General features: G+C 38.6%; 1 protein-coding gene across 1 annotated transcript in view; it reads right to left on the bottom strand.

Moving 5' to 3' along the window:
* LOC121442576 (lanC-like protein 3) overlaps positions 1–18,506 on the bottom strand; it is a 105,480-nt gene that overhangs the window by 10,079 nt on the left and 76,895 nt on the right. The window contains exons 2-4 of the mRNA XM_041644162.1: positions 11,507–11,630; positions 7,781–7,978; positions 1,424–1,631 (exon numbers count right to left, since the gene is read on the bottom strand). Of these exons, the coding sequence (XP_041500096.1) occupies positions 1,424–1,631; positions 7,781–7,978; positions 11,507–11,630 (530 nt within the window). The remainder of the gene's footprint in view (positions 1–1,423; positions 1,632–7,780; positions 7,979–11,506; positions 11,631–18,506) is intronic.

Below are 18,506 nucleotides of genomic sequence, written 5' to 3'. Positions count from 1 at the left end.
ACTTAGAAATGATAAAACTCAAATTTAGTAATAACAAAAGTTAATCTTTACATAGAAGTTATATATTCCAGGCATTATTTAAAATGATTTTCTTGTATTTATTTGCAAATTTTTTATAATAAAGTTTTAAAAACTTAAAAAATAAAATAATTTTCATGTGTTAACTTATTTAATCCAGCCAACACACCTGAGAAATGGGCACTATTTCACATAACCAATATGATTCTGGGTATATCCTTTCAAAAGGATTCTCACAACTATGAGGGACCACTCTTTGGCCTCGACTAAATGACAACTCAAATACAAGAGAATCAAATCATATGGGGGGTGTGGCTGAAAAGCCTCCTAACTTATCAGACATAAGTGCCACCCAGAACACCAAGACCTCTTCTGAGGACCTACACAGACAGCTTGCACATGCCTTCAAAGGGACTGCTCAGTTTCCTACCAGTTTATTTATAGTCTATTCATAGTCTTTCTGACACAGCGTATACAGTTAATCAGTATGGAGTTATTTCTATTCAAAACAATGCTGTCTGCTCTACATCTGGTTTCCATATGTATCAACGCTTCAGGGAATAAACTACAGAGACTAATTTAGGAATTTACTTGCTAACAAAACAAAGGTAATATCCACTACAGAAGCAAGAGAAGAAACAAGAGACATGGTAACTATTAATAGAAATTAGGAATTAGAAATTATTTCCCTTCAGTTGCAAGGTCTGGAGGTTCACAGTGTAAGAAATTAGTAACCCATGATGACTCTGCCTCCTGCATAGGCAACTTCCCTCCTACACAGAAGGCAGGAAAGAATAATCTATTCATACAGGGTAAAAGGCAGCACTGTTTATAATGAAATTATTGGAAACTGGAGTCAAATATTCTTGTTTTAGTAAGACTAACAAAAATGTTAGACAAGGCCCTTTATGTATTCATATAGCATAATCAACAAGATAACAAGGCACTATCATTTGTATAAGAAAAACAAAATTTGATATATATTCCCATATTTGCAGACAACAACTTGGGAAGACACACCAGACAATATCTCCAGGGAAGTCAATTAAATGGCTGGGGGGGGGGGGGGGATGATCGTTATGCTATGCTCCTTTTTTTTACACATTTGAAACCAGGGGACTATATTACCTGCTTAGAAAATCAATTAGATTAAGATTTCAAAAATTAGAACTCAGAATGTAGTAGACAAATACTAGCACATAAGAAGCTCTGGTTTTAATCCTTAGCACCTCATAAAATGGTGTGGTAGTGTACATCTGTAAGTTTAGAACCTGCAAAACTAAAGAGTCAGGAATTCAAGGTCGTTGATCACTATATAGTGAATTTAAGACCAGCCTAAGACACAAGAGATCTTGTCTCAAGGGCAAAAGGGATTTGTAAGAATATGTGCATGAAAACAGCTGACCTTTGAGCACGGTAGATGTATTTGGAGTTTCCTGTAAGACGGTACAGCAGAAGGAAGACATAGGCACTGCCGGCTACACCATGGCAAATCCCTGGCCCCTTCTTCAGTAGGCCTTTCTGCCATGTTAGCTCCCCACAGCGTATGCATGTATCCAGGTACTGTGGTTTCTTGGAAACAAGATAAGCTTTGGCAAACAGATAAGCAATTCCTGTAAAAACATCAATGACAATAAGAGGTGACTTTCAGGACTTAATAACATACTTCTCAAAGGTGTACACCTCCTGAATCCCCATCCAGTGTCTTTTGTTTTTACATTCCTAGCTACATTTCCAAAGAGAAGACTTCTAAAGCACGGCAACTAATATGACCCATTATCCCATAGAAGTTCAGAATTTGCAATGTTTATATATTTATAACAATACCCGTTTGCTTAAGAGCAAAGAAGGAGCCTTTCCAGGAATAACAGTGCAATCAGACAACCTCAATAAGATGTCTACTCCAGCTTTGAGGTTAGCCCTTCCCATATTTCATGTTCCACGGAAATAAACATTCTTTCGAAACTTGCCAGTACAGAAGCAAGAGCAGAAACAAGAGACATGACAACTATTAATTGAAATTATTTTCCCCAAGTTGCAAGGTCGGCCAGTCCATAGTGAAATTAATAATCCAAGATGACTCCAGCTCCTACATAGCCTACTTTCCTCCTTGCCAGAAGGCAGGAAAGGGCTAAGAGACTAGCACAGTGGTAGAAGGCTTGTCTAGCGAGTGTGAGGCACTGGGATTTGTGCCTAGCACCCTCCAAAATTATATTTTTAAAGTGGAAACAATGGCCTTGAATAGAATAAATGTCTTGATGGGCTCACCCACTAAAATTTAGGTAGACACTGTGACTAAAATAAGGCATGGGCCCATGCTGCTGTCAGCAAAACTAGAGATCAGACAAGTGAAAACTATCCTGATGGAAACAGTCAGGGGAGGCCTTGGATGGAAGCTGGCGTTTTCTGGGGTTTGTAGGCTACATAAGAAACGCCAGGCCCAAGACGAGGCAGGGAAAACATATTAGGCACCAAAGATCACAGAGGCTAAGAGGTTCAAGACATCTAAGTTTAAACCACAAGTCAGGGTGGCAGCATCCTAACCAAGGGACCAGGACGGTAAAAGAGTAAGAATGAGTTCAGATTCTGGATGGTATGATAGTTTTGTTAGGCATTTTAGACTGTATACTGTGGGTGATAGGGAACTACTAGAAGTCTTTTATTATGAACTGGTTGGTTTTGATTTTTGAATAACAATGTGATTGTTCGTACATAGTATTATGAGGAAACACCTAAAGAAAGACAGAAGAGCTCCGAGCTAGCTTCGTTAGCGGAAAAATGGAGATGAAATTTGCCGAAGAATAATTTCATAGGACATAGTGACTGTTTAGACCAACTGAGCATGAACTATATGGCAGAGGCTGATTTTAAAAGGCCTCTGTCTGAACCTAGACAACGAGGACCCTAAGAGAGACATATGTGGATCTAATCTACATGCGAAGTAGAAAAAGACAAGATCTCCTGAGTAAATTGGGAGCATGCAGACCATGGGAGAGGGTAAAAGGAGAGGGGAGTGGCAGGGAGGGGAGCAGAGAAAATGTACAGCTCAATGAAAATCAATAAAAAAAAGGCCTCTGTCTTTAATGGATTTTATAGCTTAATCTGGAGGTGCAAACTAGGCTATGTAACAACAAATATAGTTATGGAAACACACAGGAAGAGTCCCTGCTGGTGGGAAAGGCCTACTAGACTATCATCTTATAATTGAGTTCTGGATGATGAGCAGTAATCAATGAGGTAACTGACTCAGCTTCCCTTTATCTTATCAGGAAGCAGACCACGCCTGAATTCTTTTAACAGCTGGCTGCTAACACATGTCCTGGATTCCTGCCTTTAGAGATTGCCCCACAGGCAAACAGAAAATTGTATCAAATACTCAGCCCTCTGGAGCTATCATGGAATACAAAAGTCTACTACTCCCTTGCCTGAACACAGAACCAAACTTTCAGTGGATCTTGTGCCTATTAGCATCCCTCAGAATCAGACAGAATAAAGCCAGTCTCCATGAAAGCCATTTCTCTGGCTTTTCTTAGCTTCTTTGTCCAACAACCCTTGGCCTAGTAGGTTCCCTTGAGAGTACAGCCTGCTTCCAGACACACAGAAAAGAGTGTGTTAGGTGGAAAGTGGTTGAGCCAAGGAAAGCCAAAGGGTTCCCTATTATACAGGCACCATAGCATGATACAGAAAGCCCTTCATGAACAACATCCTGTTCTGTCTGCTAGCTGCTCCTTCATTCCTGGACTGAAGTTTCTGACTTTCATAAAACCAGACTACCTACAGTGCTCCAATGCTACTGAGTGCCTGTTATTCTTGGAAGAAGCCTCCTGTTTTTCCTGGCACAACTCAACTCAGAAATCACTTTCTTTAGGAAGCCTTCACTGAATCTGGAGGCAGCATGAGAAATCTCTCTTCTTGGATCCTATCTCACACTATATATAATGTAGCACTTATACAAAACCAAATTTAAACTATCTGTTTCCATGTCTGCCTCCCCTGCTCTAAGGCAAACCACTAAAGGGCAGGAATTTTTATCATATTCCTTTTCTTTTCTCCTCATCTGGTGTGGTGCTTTGCTACCAAATAGTTCCACAAATGTCTGTTGACCCTGCAATACCTCATTTAGCACCCTTGCACAGTGGTTCTCAAACTGTGAGCCTCAAACCCTTTCACAGGGATTTCATATCAGATACCCTGCATATCAGATATTTGGATTACCCCTCATAACCATTTCAAAATGACAGTTATGAAGTAGCAATGAGAATAAGTTTATGGTTGGGATCACCACAATGTGCGCAATTGTATCAAAGGGTTGTAGTTTTAGGAGAGGTCACCACAACGTGCGAAACTGTATCAAAGGGTTGTAGCATTAGAAAGGTTGAGCACCACTGATTTAGTGGAAGCTGGCACTAGAAGCAGAGCAGAGATGTATAAAAGAAGATAGACTGAGATGATTTCAATTGCTATATCAAGCATTAGCCCCAGATAGTAAAAAAAAAAAAAAAAAAAAGCTATGGATCCTAGGGCTCTGGACAGAGTAGGGCCTTGAACATATTCTAAATTTGTTAGCACCTACTCTGACCTAATGGAAACCATCCTAACGCTTCTGATTCTTAAAGGAAAGGATGTCATGTTTCTTTGACTGCGATGGGAATTAGCACAGCTCTTTCCTACGACCACTAATTAGTCTTCAATGATATAAAACAGAAGTCAGTGATGGTAGATGACTTTGCCAAATACAACCAGGAAATTAAATCACAACTTAATAAAGATGGTTTGGGGAGACGAAATCTTTGAAATGTGGGGTCTTCAGAGACTTGTGACAGATAGAATACACTACTTCAACATACTGGAGCATCACCACCCAGGTTCATGCTAGGATGTGTAATTTTGTTGAGTCATTACAAACTTAACTACCAATCTGTGCTCCAGGAGCATTGCTCTTTATTCAAAGTCACCTACCCAAGAGCCTTAGTGGAATGAAATTTCAAAACTGCTCACACCTGTGTTTCACACAGAATAAAGGAAGTGCACTGTCAGTGTTATCAAAGTAATGCTGTAACCTGATGCAGCCAGGAAGGTTATTTTAGCCACAGCATTTGTTTTAATGATTCTGCAAATGACTTCCATCCTGTATTTCAGAGTTATCAAGGTTATGAAAGGATCACATGAGTCTTCCTGCAATACTTTATTGTATTTAAGAACACAAAGCTACATGTCACTGTAGGTATTTATAAAAGCATCTGAGATACTTCCCTTAGGAATGGCAAAGGTCCAGATGTGAAGATGTGTCAATGATGACAAAAATACTGAGATTCACTACTCCACTTCAGCATACTCATTTCAGATTTTTTTTTTAAAAAAAGAGATTTTTTTCAAGGTCACTTGTTAGAGTTACAATTAGACCCCAGGGTTGCTCATCTATAGTCAAGAACTAGTTATGTATTTCATACCTAATATCTAGGGTAGTCACTTGTAGAGGTGAGCTGAAAGAAAGCCCATAGGAAGCTAAGGTGTGAATAAGGTAGCATTAATGAAGTTCCACACTATAGATTATCTCTGGCAGATTTTTAATCATAGGAATGGTCTGTCATCCCAAACCATCTGTGCTGTTCACAAATCTGTTCTCAAAATTTTTCTCAAATAAATAAAATTATTTTTTCTAGGCCATTTCCTGTTGAATTTGGAGAGAAATTTCTTGTAGTCAGCTTCAGTGAGATCTTGACTGTCTCTGACTTGCAATGACCAGTTTTATAATCACTATTAGGTGAGGGCTGAGGTAAGCAGAAATAACGACCTTATTTAATTAGCTAATCGGTTTCTTTTTCATACTCTGGTGACTACATGGACTTAGTTTTGATTTGAAGCAATATATTTATGTTACTCTTCTTAAAACACTTAGAGTGAATGTTACAGGAGGGTAAATAAAGTCTCCAATGTCATGAATCCTATCCATGACCTGCTGAAACAGATGGCATTTGGTATTCAGAAAGGGTACAATAACAGTCATTTAAACACCTACTTCAACAGGCTCACCCACTCATTTTAGTAGATTTCTTTCTACTCTATTAAGGGCTTTTACTAGCATACTGAGTCCTTTTAAAATAGTCTATATTTAATTTGGGACATCTCCAGAATTTAGGAATCCTGGGATGCTTGGAGAATATCCAGAGACCACCGCTGAGAATGATTAAGGGGAAGGAGAAATAGAAGTATTGAATATAACAAGAAACATGATTTCCAGAATGGGAAATAACTGCTGTGTTTTTTCTCCCCAAAAAGGTCAAAGTAAGAAGTAATGGGCACAAATTATACCTGACAGCAGCTAGGCCGAACATAATGTACTATGTCTTGGTACTTTTAAAATACACAATTTGCCATTCCTTCCATAGTTAAATGTGGCAGGCAAAGAAAATAAGACAGTAGACAGTGACATATTATTCAAACTGTATCAAGGATAAAACAGAACTCTAATTTGATTAAAGAACATTAATTACAGGAAGAAGGGAGGCAATAAAAATCAGGTAACAAGACAAAAATAAATCAAATGCAATTTAAAGTTGTGCTCTTCTGTTTGAAGCACAGCCTGGTAAACTAAATTCATTCATAATCAAAATATTTTGGAAGGGGAGATTATAAAAGCATTATATACATATGCAATTGTCAAAAACAAATTTAATAACTGTATTATTTGATAATTCCAGTCTCCTTGCCAATTAACCAAATTTATTTGTTTGAATTTAACTTCTTTTAAATTATTCCTTCTTCAAAAGGCTAGTTAGTTGTATAATGGGATTTGTAAAACGTGGGATAGAATAGTGAAGTTTTTCTGGTTTCAAGGCTCAATTTCAGAATTCATTGGGGGATGGGTTGTTATTTCATTAGACATTTTATTAATTATTACTGGAAATACTCAGTTGACCAAGAATTTCAAAGCCATGCATCTGAAACTTAAAGATTAACACAAGTTTCATAAGGATACTGGTCAAATATACGTTGTAATTCACTGGGTTGTGATAGATCCTAGGATTAGAGATTTACAAGCTGTGAGGCTCCTAGGCATGACAGAGGCCACCATGTAAGTGATCAGGCTGTGGATGTGCACTTTCCAATGTAGCTAAAAAGACTCTAAAATGCAGCATTTGATTATAATGTTACGTAACTTTAAAATCAACAGGAAATTTTAAGGATTTCAATGTCTGAAAGAATGTACACTAACATTATTTTTAGTGCTCTGGATTGAACCCAGGTCCTCTATGTTCCAGGCAAACATTCTACCAGCAGTGCCTTTAGTCCCTAGCCCAGTCATATCTATTTTTAAATTTGTATCCTACTAAAATAATATTTGGGTTACATATTATTAAAATTAATTCTACCCATTTCTTTTTTGCTTTTGAACATGTGGCTACTGATTCTTTTTGTGCATATATTCTGGGACTCAAACCCAGAACGCTGGACATACTCATCACTCATTCTACCACTCAAATACCCTAATAGTTCAGACTACATATGTGACTCACATTACATTCTGAGGGAGTGCTTGCTTAACACTGTGGATAGAGAGCTGTGTTTTTTCAACCTGTGGAATGATTTTCAGAAATCCTTTAAAGATCAAGATATTATTTTACTTTTCAAAAATTTCAGCTTGATAGCTATGGCCCAGGATGAGAAATACCCTCAGATGTCAGAAAAATGAACCTCCCTCTGTGTAAGCTCAGTGAAAGGCGGCCCTGTTTCTGTTTTCAGACAACAGTGTATGCGAGACCTGGAGCACCGTGGCACCAGTGGACCAGTTCATTCTCTCTCTCGATCGTTTCTCCCAGCTCAGGTGGCCAGTTGCAATTCTGTTCCTGTTCCATGAGGAAATCCACACTCTGCCACACCAGCTCCCGATCTGAAGGCTTGAGATGCTCGTGGTAAGAAAGAAGCATTTGCAGAATGGATGACAGGCCATGAGCTGCCCCTGTGTGGACAAAGCAAGCATCATTTATCCATCAAGCGAGGTGAGGTAGTTTGATCTAGTGAAAAGAAAATTGTGAGATTTGTTTTACACTAAAATATTATTTAAAAGCACATATAGTACTATAACAATTGAGTTGCTAAAACCTAAACCAGCAGAAAAGTATAGCTTGCAGCCCAAATCTGACTCACTCATTACTTTTGTAAATAAAGTTTTATTAGAACATAGCCATTTGCACATTGTTCTCTGCTTCCTTCGCATTGTACAGCAGACTTGAATTTGTGACTGAAACCATATGGTCCACAAACCCTAACTAAAACTGTTAAGCTTTTTATAAAAAAAATTTGATCTTATAAAAATATTCCCAAAATACTTAAGATCAATTTGGTCTTGATATCTTAATAATCCATCAATCTATTTAAAATATAAGTATTAAGCATCTACTATGCACCAGATGCTTTAGATCTTTAGATGCTAAAGATAGATGAGTAAACAAAAGAGGGAAAAAAATCCCTTTCTCTTGGCATGAATTCATTGAAGTCTTCACAATGAATACTTGTGTTTTGGACGTTATCTCACCATGGAGACACAAAGATGAATATGAGTTTGCCTATACTCTTGAAGAGACCTCTCCTCATTCAGTTCAGAAAGTGAATCATATTTGAAAAAATTTTTAGAATATAAGTGAAGTACTCTATATAGTAGATTGCAGCAGGAGCATAAGTGAGTCTATGTGGCAACTGAACTGGGCAAGATGGTACCCAGAGATTTTGTTGAACATTATTTCTAGGTACGTCTTTTTGAGTGCTTGTAGAGACAATAATAAAAGTTGAACCTGGCATCGGGGAGTGGTGGTGCACACCTTTAATCCCAGCTCTCTGGAGGCAGAGGAAGGCAGATCTCAGTGAGTTCAAGACCAGCCTGGTCTACAAAAACAGTTCCAGGACAGCCAGGGCTGTGACACAGAGAAACCCTACCTTGAAAAAAAAAGTTGAACCTATAAAAATGATTAAAGATTTCCCTTGCTAATGTTTGTAGTCCTCACCCACTCATCAAGGCCTGAATGGAACAAAAACACTAAGAAATAATTCTCCAGCTTAGGCATTTGCCTTCTCCCTGGGCCTTAGACTCAGCCTGAATCTTACAATATTGACCTTTTTAGGTCTGGATTTTTCAGCCTTATAATCCTTTAAGCCAGTTCCTTTATTAGTGCTTCATTATTTATACAAATAAACAATATTCATATAAATATTCAAATATTATATAACATATACAGCTTAGAATATATATGATGCATATTGTTTAGTCTTACATTAAAACATATTGCATATTATATATGGTAATAATTATTAAAAGAAAGCTTGAGTTTTCAGGAAAGTATTTCCATATTTATCATAAATGTGGTATGTAGTATGTATATCAATGTCCAGAATGTCAATTTATCTTTAAAAAATACTGTTAATGAAAGAACTGTAAAAGACACTGCTCATATGCTGGCAAACTTTCCACTCAGGTACATCTATTCTCTCCAAACTCTCTACCTTAAATAGTTCTTATTTTGCCTGAATTCTTCTCTGGCCACAGGAATATGCTCAACACATACAGAATTAACACCCCTGGAGCAGCCAACCAATACAGCAGGAAATGCATAGATACATATCTGAACTTCTCAGACTGGGTAAGACAATTATGAGGTATGTCCTATATGTCTTCTAAGAGTCTCCAGGGAAAATGAGTTTGAATATGAAATATTTGCCATACAGTAAATGCTTGTGCTCCAGTGAGTGGCACTATTTTGGGATATTGTCGAACTGTTGGAATATGAAGCTTATCTAGAAGAAGCACATTGCTTAGTATATATCTTTGACAGTCTTCTTCCTTCCTTCTCCCTGATTTTCATCTAGCACAAGAGGAGTAACTGCTGCTATATGGTTCTGCTCCCATGATGTTCTTCCCTATTATGGGCCCAGAATGAGTTCAGTCAAGTGACAATAGAATGTACCTTCTGAAATGTCCCCTCCTTTAAGTTGTTACAGCAGGCCTTTTGTCAAAGCAGCTCAAAAGAGCCTGTGCTATCTAGAACTGCTCATTATATTGCAATGAAATTCTTCCTCTTCCTTGTCTCATTTCTCCACTCCCCTAGCAATGCTTTCTAGGATCACATTTCAAATAAGATTTTTATACTCAAATCCTGTTTCAAGGTCTGATCCTACAAAGACTTAGAAAAGAATGCAAGACTTCTTTGAAAAAGCTCACACTAATGTTGCTCATTAGCCATTCGGCCATTCATTCAGATAACCTCATTAAATGTAGCCTCGTGGCAAAGGTCCAAGGATCACAGAGCTAAATGAATTAATCCCTAGCCTGAATGTGCATAAAACCTGACAGGGCAGTTGAACAAGTGAGTCACAAATTATAATAAGTTACAGTGAGGACTCCCTCAACAGTGTGGGCGTGATACCATGATGTCACCCTATTTGCTTCAGGGGAAAATACCTGAAACATGTTAATGATTCTCAAGATAGGCTTCAACTACCTTTTTCCCTAAGACACAGAATGTGTCTCAGTATATCTCATAAGGTTTGCACAAAGTTGGGAAGTGTGAGTATTAGAAGCAGATGAGGGGTATCTGGGAAGTGAAACATTCTAGGTAAAAGGAACATAAACAATAATTAAAAGGTAAGAGGTCACTTTGTGACACAACACCACTTGTAAGTATGTCTTACAAGTCTTGCTCAGGAGTGTAAGGACTCAAACTGGGGTGGGGGGAACTCATCTTTTGTTTACATGAATCGGACCTCAAAATTAGTCACTGTAGATCAGTTGCCTGTTATGAATCTGCTATCATTAAAAACTTACTGAATTGATCTTATTCCCCTATTCAAAAACAGTACTTAGAATCAGTGTAATAATTGTTCATCATGTTTCAACAAAGTTAAGCCATGTATGATGATATATGCCCATAGTTCCAGTCCCTCAGGAAGCTAATGTAGGGTATTTGTTTGAATCCAATACTTCAAGGGCAGCTTAAGCAATGTATTGAGACTTCTATCTCAAATAAATAAGTGGTTGATAATAAGGTTTTCATCTTTAGTGAACATAAATATTAAAATATTTATATTACCGTCATTCACACTTTGAAAAGGTATTAAATTATATCTAAATTTTTGTTTTCAAATGCTTTAAAGTATTTCTTGCTCATGAATAATGACCGTCTACAGCAGTGGTTCTCAACCTTCCTAATGCTGTGATCCTTTAAGACAGTTCCTCATGTTGTGGTGACCCTCCCCCATAAAATTATTTTCATTGCCACATCATAATTGTAATTTTACTACTGTTGTGAATCATATTATAAATATTTGGTATGCAGGATATTTGATATGCGACCTCTGTGAAAGGGTCAGTAGACCCCCAAAAGGGGTCATGACCTACAGGTTGAGAATCACTGTTCTATAGCAAAACTGAAAGAATTCGTTCTTTATTCAGTGTTACCAGTAGAGACTCTCCAGCCTATAGGCATGTGCCACTCACCCAAGTATTCAGTTCCATAGTAAGAATACATCAGGGGGAACGGCTTTCTCTTCTTCAGGGCGTACTGCTTCCCAGAGTCCAAAATTGCCTGGCATATTGATTTAATTTGTGCTGGGGTCAATACCTGAATAAAGAAAGATCAAAAAGTCAAAGTCGAAGCAGGACTTCTATCTCTGGCCCCTCAAACATTAAATCAGAGGGCTTAAAAAGGCTATCCTATATGTAAAATTTAGCCAAACTTCCTTCCTATTTTGCCACTTGTTCTCCTTCTTTTGATTCAAGTTTATCTACCCTCTTCAGAACATTTAAAATAGACACTTTAGCCGTGATAGGTTGTTACAAAATACAAAGACCACCATATACATGTTCTATCATTAATCCTTGTCATGGCGACAAGAATTTCCTCAGGAATGAACAAACGCTGATGCTAATGGATTGTGCTTAACAAAGCCACTACTCCTGCCACAGCATATGCTACATACAGGTCTGTCCCAGACATCAGGCCTTTAATTGGAGGCATTTAGGCTGTGCATATAAAGCCATGTCTCTACATCAAGCCACTGAGTGACAAATTTAGAGCATCCACTTGCGTTCCCGGAATGAAAGCAACGTCCAGTTGTGCCAAGACAAAAATCACTTAATCACTAAAATGATTCCGAATTGAGAAAGGCTGAAATCCAAGGGCTTGTGGTCTTTCACATTTTCCTCAAACTGTGTATAATCAGTTTTAGGATTATGAAGGGAGAATCTGTCAAGCCTCCAAAGCACAAAGGAGCTTGTTAATATTCTCCTCTGGTTTGCACTATGCTCAGTGACCTGTCTCCCCTCAGGGGCCAACTGGATGCTTCCTTTGGTTTGTTTACTCTATTATCGAGCTTCCTGTTATGATGAAACACTTCCCCTCTTGCTGTCTTAGTTCTGTATCTCACTAGACTATCAGTCCCTTAAGAGCATCAGTCTGATTAAGTTTCATTAGTTTGAATCTCTGGTGCCTAACACAAAAATTGAGGTTGGGGGAAGAGGAAACTTTGATAACAGATGACTAAGTTTTAGAGGAAATATAAAAAACAGAAACTTCCTTCCTTTACCCCTACTCTTGCTTCCTTTTCTCTTCCCCTTCTTTTCACAATCATTTCTTAAGCGTGTATTCCATTTCAAATAAGCTTATTGTAGGTGCTGGCGCTAGGACAGTGAACATAATAGACTTTGACTTGCTCTGAGGACACCAAGCTTCCCAAAAAGGCAAACAGTAATAGAAAAGTACTGGTCAGGCTGACCTGGAAAAAGCTATCTACAGTCCAGCCTGATTGACTCTAGGAGCAAGAAAAACATCACTGAATCTAGGCCTCTCTCCTAAAGACCCATAGGGCTCACTTATCTATATCTGTCATTAGACCAACGAATTATTTTTTTTAAATAAAACAATAATGATCTAAACCATAAATTCCCTGTTTTAATCAATATTAGGAAAATAAAGTACAATCCATTTTCTGGGTTCCTCAAATCTAGGACTTACTTAACAAGATGATTACTTAAAGAAGAATCCGTTACTAAGTATGGCACATATCCTGTAATCCAAGCACTTGGGAAGCTAAATCAGGAAAATCTCAAGTTCTAGATTTGCCCAGCTTATATACTGATACCACATTTCAAAATGTATTCAAGAAAAAAGGGAACTATCTACTCATTAATTTACCAATTATTATTTATTGAGTTTCTATTCTAGTAAGGCCCTCACTTGATCTCATAGGGAGATTCTTGAAAGTATGGGCTACGTTCTGCCCTATAGGGAATTTACTATCTGCTGATGGAGATGAGAGACAACAGTTTGTTGGATTCATGAACCTAGAGATGGAAAGAAAAGTGGACGATGAAGTGCTGCTCAGCTTCCCTAAGATTTTACTCTATCCTCAGTTCCACTTGCTCAGAAACATTTACATCATGACTTTTAATTTCAATTTTCCTTTTACTCTCTACCTATCTTTGTCTCTTGAGTTTATCTCTCTTTTCTTTCTACCCATGAAATCCCCATCTTCCTATGTACCGCCAGTGTCACATCCACCCAAACTCGGGTCTTTCCTTAGCCTAATGGCATATTTTTCCTAAATGATTTTTTGACTCAACTATGTAAGTTGTTGGCCCCCAAATTTACCTGCCATATGAAAACACTCTTTTCTTTAGTAAGAGCAACTGATTTTATACTGAATCTTACTATTTAAAGTCTTACATCATTAATCTCAAATCAGCTCCTCCATCTTGGCTCTCTTTCAGAAAATTGCTAAGATCCTTGGAGGGTTTGGATCTAATACAATTCTAATCTGATTCCATTCACCTTTTATTTTCCTAGGAATATATCTTGCTCCTTGGCTATCCACAGGTCTTATCTGTCCTATATTGATTCTGAGTTCACGTGACAGACAATTTCTCTGGCAGAAAATTGTCACCAAATTACTAAATTACTACAGTTTTTCTATTTGTTTTTCATATTCAGAACTGAAAACTGACTCTTTCCTCGGCTGCACATGTACTCTTATTCTCCTATTTATTTTGAAGCCAAAAAAAAAAAAATCAGCTTGTTCTGTGTATGGTACCCTCCCCCATTCTTTTCATCCTACCATTCAAAATAGGGAATGAATTCATAAAATAGTCTCTCAAAAACCTTGCCTGGTCATGCATCATGTCTGGGCGGTCTCTTCTTATCTCACAGAAACACCGTGAAAAACAAAGCGAACACCGGTGCTTGTTCAGCTGGATTAAGAGTAGTTATGCCCGCAGTTCTTTATCTCTGAGAACAGACAAGACCTACCCTTGAGTTTATTGATCAGCAAATAAATACTGAAAATACTTCTCCCTAAAAGTCTGTGTGTGGGAAGAAAGATTGAGAAAGAAAATACCCCTCCCCCTCCAACAAACAACACAGAAGCAAAGTATTGGGGCATGAGTCTTAGGGGTAAGGGTTGAGTTTGGGTCCCTTTCCTGTCTGCTTTCTCAAACATCTCATTTCCTGCTCCATCACTCAGGAAGGCGAATTGAGCACGTGCACTCCCTCTGAGGATATGGCCCCTGGGTACACTCAGATAGCGGGGAATGAGAAAGCAGCCTTTCCAGGTGGAAGGGACAGAAAGCTACAGAGGAGCTCCCTGTCCACCGATCAGATTGTTCCTATAAGAAGCCTGATGCCTTCTCCTGTATTCTTAACCCTGAAGGCCTAATGCTTTGTTGATACTTTGGATTAATTGGTGTTTTTTTTTCAACCTCCTTGGCTTAGGCTGAATTAAAATAAAGATATCTCAAAAATGCTGAAGCAGGTCTATGGTGGTTTGCTTTAAACAGTTTCATTAGTTAACTGATTCCCTTCACTGACCGTGTAACATAGTCTTATTAGGCTGGCCTCTAGTATGAAGAGATGAAAAAGCAATTAAACAAATGGTATGTTTCTTGCTCCTGCCTGAAGGCTGTGACTGAACCACATCCATACAGAGATGACCTTCATTAAGGAAATGAATAAAATGGAGTAGGCTGCAAGATGCTTGCCCCACACCACAGACTCTGTACTGGCACACAGCCCCTACGAAAGAGCAATCTTTGCTAGCTGTATTTCTTTGTCTGGGCATCAAATACCATTTGCCCTTCCCCTATTGGCAGTAATTGGATTTTCAGATAGTAGCAGTGAAATCCAAGGTCTATCAGTATACTAAGGCATCCAATGCTACTAAATTTCTCTTCTCAACAATTTGAAATGCATATTCTGAAAGAAATGAAGCTGTCAGCAATGACAGCTGATGCTGACAGCAGGTCAGGTTACGGCAGGGATGGACCCATGTGCAGCTGAGACTTTGCAGAAACATGCAGGAGCTATGGGGGAGAAAGACTGTGGAGCTCACCCCAATCTCAGAGTGAAAGGAGGCTAGGGCAGAAACAATTACGTGGAAAGGAACTTAGAGAAAGGTAGCTGGTCCCTATAACTCTTAACTCATGACAGTTTAAGGAAATCCCCTTTCGGGCTTCCTGCCAAGTTTTTATACAGCACACACTCTCATCCATCCTCCCAACTTGAGTTATTTGAGAGAGCCTCAGGCTTGTTGTCTCCCCTCCCCAGAGCAACCCTACCTGGAACAGCATGGATAGAAAGCCAGTGCTTTCTCTACTTACACTGCCATCCTCCACATAAACATCAACTCTGCTACCTACCAGTATGGATTGAACAATGATGCCTGCATCTAAGATATACAAAAGAGACTTCAGTCCTTGGGCAGTATCAAAGCTCACTGTAAATATCTGAAATCTCAGATGCATATTCTCTTCAAGTGTGGTCTATGGACCAGAAGAAGTCCTGCCACCATCCAAGAACCTTTAGAAATACAGATTTCCAGCTCCGGTTCAAAATCCACAGAATCAGAAACTGAATTTTCACAAGATCGCCAGGTGGCATGAATTCAGATGAGGGCTTGAGAAGCATAGGCTTCTGCAGTTATTATCTGTGAATTCATCTGGTATTAGATGAAAGCCTGATTATGCTGCATATTTAAATTACATAAGCCAGGCTTTCCATATTTTAAAAACACTTTGCAAACGATTTTATTTATTTTCAATTTTATGTGCATGAGTTTGTGCCTGAATATAAATCTATGATGCACCACGTGTACGCAGTGTCCAAAAGGCCAGAATAGGGATGGGATACCCCTGTGATGGTAGTTGCTGAAAGTTGTAAGCTGCCATATGGGTGCTGGGAATCAAAGCTTGGTCCTCTGGAAGAGTAGACAGTCCTTTTAACTGCTAAGCCATCTCTCCAGCCCCCAGAACCACTCCTCAACTGTAACTACCACACCCTTGGTTTCTTTTCTTTTTTCTTTTTGTTTTTCTTAGAAAGCATTTAATTGGGGGCTTGGTTACAGTTTCAGAGGTTTAGTCCATTGTCATCATGGCAAGGACCTTGGTTTCTATATTAACAAAAGGAAATTGACAAGTTTTTATAAACAGGTATTAAAGATAGTGCTTTAGAAGTCGTTTAGCAACTTAAAAAATCAATCAAATTGATGTTTTGATTTTATTATAGAGGGACAGCAAGAACTTTGTGATAAAGTTTAAAGCCAGGAAACAGAAAATTGAAAGTCAGCATGGAATTCTCCATTTCCTACTTAGACATTTTTGGTTTTGATACACAGTCTCACTATGTAGTCTTAACTGGTCCAAACTCACTATGTAGACCAGGCTAGTCCCAAACTCACAGAGATCTGCCCACCTTTCCCTCTGGAGTACTGCAATTAAAGGTATATGCCCCCATGCTAGGCTCCTACCTACACATTTTTTGTATCAACCCATAGAAAGGATACTATAGCCTCCTTTCACCCAACAAACGAGGGTTATTACAAGTAGTTAGGATGTGTACTCCCTCGCTACTGGTACTCAGGAATACAGCAGCTTCAAAGACGTGTCTCTTGTCTCAAGGTATGGTACCAGTAAGATAAATACCAACACATGGCATGTCTACATGACAGAAAACAATTCTGCGTTTCCAGGGGTTAACAGGGCAAAGGAGAATAGTATCCTATTCTCCACTGTAGAGTTATTTTTTAAAAAATTACCAATCTAAATAATGTCAATTTAGAATGTTACAAAGGTTTTATATAAGAACAATAATCACACATGGTTGGAGTTATACTTCTGCCGTCTCTAGGGCTGTATTCTGCTTGGGGTTCTCTGGGTTACTTAGAAATGCCAGGCCTTTCATGAAATCTCTTTAGTGGGTGGGTATTTACATAGGGCACTGAGAAGACAGAAACTTGGACCAACAATATACACACAAGTCAAGTTGAAGTTATTGATAATAAATGAAGATTCCAAATCTGTTAGGTTTAGGGTGAGGCTAGGGTTCTCCATTTCTAACAATTGCCAGATGAAGCTGAGGCTGGTGATGCTGCCTCTGGACCACACCTGAAGTGGCAAAGGACGATGCGAAGACAGAGGCTGGTTACTGAACAGGACTTCTCTTGGGAAGTAGTAAGAAAACTAGAATAAAGGAACTATAGGAAGTTTGAAAAAACAGTCAGAGAAGCAAGAGGGAGTGTCAAGCATCATGTTATACAATCATTAGATTACTCAGAAAGAGGAAGCAACAATGGGACATTGTCTATCAATATGCTGCATGCAGGAAAAACATGTCCAAATTTACAAACCCCAGTGGGAAGCGCTCTCAGCCAATGTGGCCAGGTTTGTTGTTTTCTTAATTAGTCTCCAAATGGGGCATGTGTGCTGGTGCAGAATGAGCAAGTTCCATCTGGTTTTCCTGATGCTCCCTGACTATTATTATGCTGGGCAAGGAGGAATGGGAGGCAGGTTGCTGGAGCGATGATTATTCTCCAGCCATTAAAGGGACTCAACAGGGAATTTCAGTTGTAAACATTTGGTCCAATACTATTTCACTGTTGTTCCCATTCCTTTCTCATGTCAAGAAACAAGAACCAACAAAACACTGAGAGCCAGAAAATGAAAAAAACAAAACAAAACAGGTTTTACTTCATTTTTGTGGACTGCTAATTTTTAAGACTCATTAGAGATACTGGTCACCCAGTCAGGATCCAGTGACTAGATGATGACTCAGAGCCTGAACCAAAAGCAAATCAAGACACTTACCACATCTATTTACTCAGGTAATAGTGAGACTCCTACAAAAAAGGCAGTTCTTAATATAGGGTTGTACATTGCAGTCACTGGGGAAATTTGAAAATTATTGATGCCCTGACCTAAGGCCAAATTAATGCCATCATAGTCCCTGAGGAGAGCATTCCAGCATCTCCATATTTTTTAAGTTCTCCAAATAATTATAAAATTTCAATGTTGAAAAGTATTACCATGAAATCACAAATTACTGAAAAAACGTTTAAAGGCAATATGGAAAAGAAAAAGGGGAGGAGGAAGAAAAGGAAGGTTAAATGGAAGATAAACAGCAGGTTGCCTAGGTACAGAAAAACAGACTTTAGTGTACAACAAACACAAGCAG

This window comes from Microtus oregoni, unplaced genomic scaffold (assembly GCF_018167655.1).
Source record: "Microtus oregoni isolate MIOR12 unplaced genomic scaffold, Mior012 000092F_000, whole genome shotgun sequence".
NCBI lineage: Eukaryota > Metazoa > Chordata > Mammalia > Rodentia > Cricetidae > Microtus > Microtus oregoni.
Note: the sequence above shows the minus strand (reverse complement) of the source record. Positions and strands in the feature narration are given on the sequence as shown.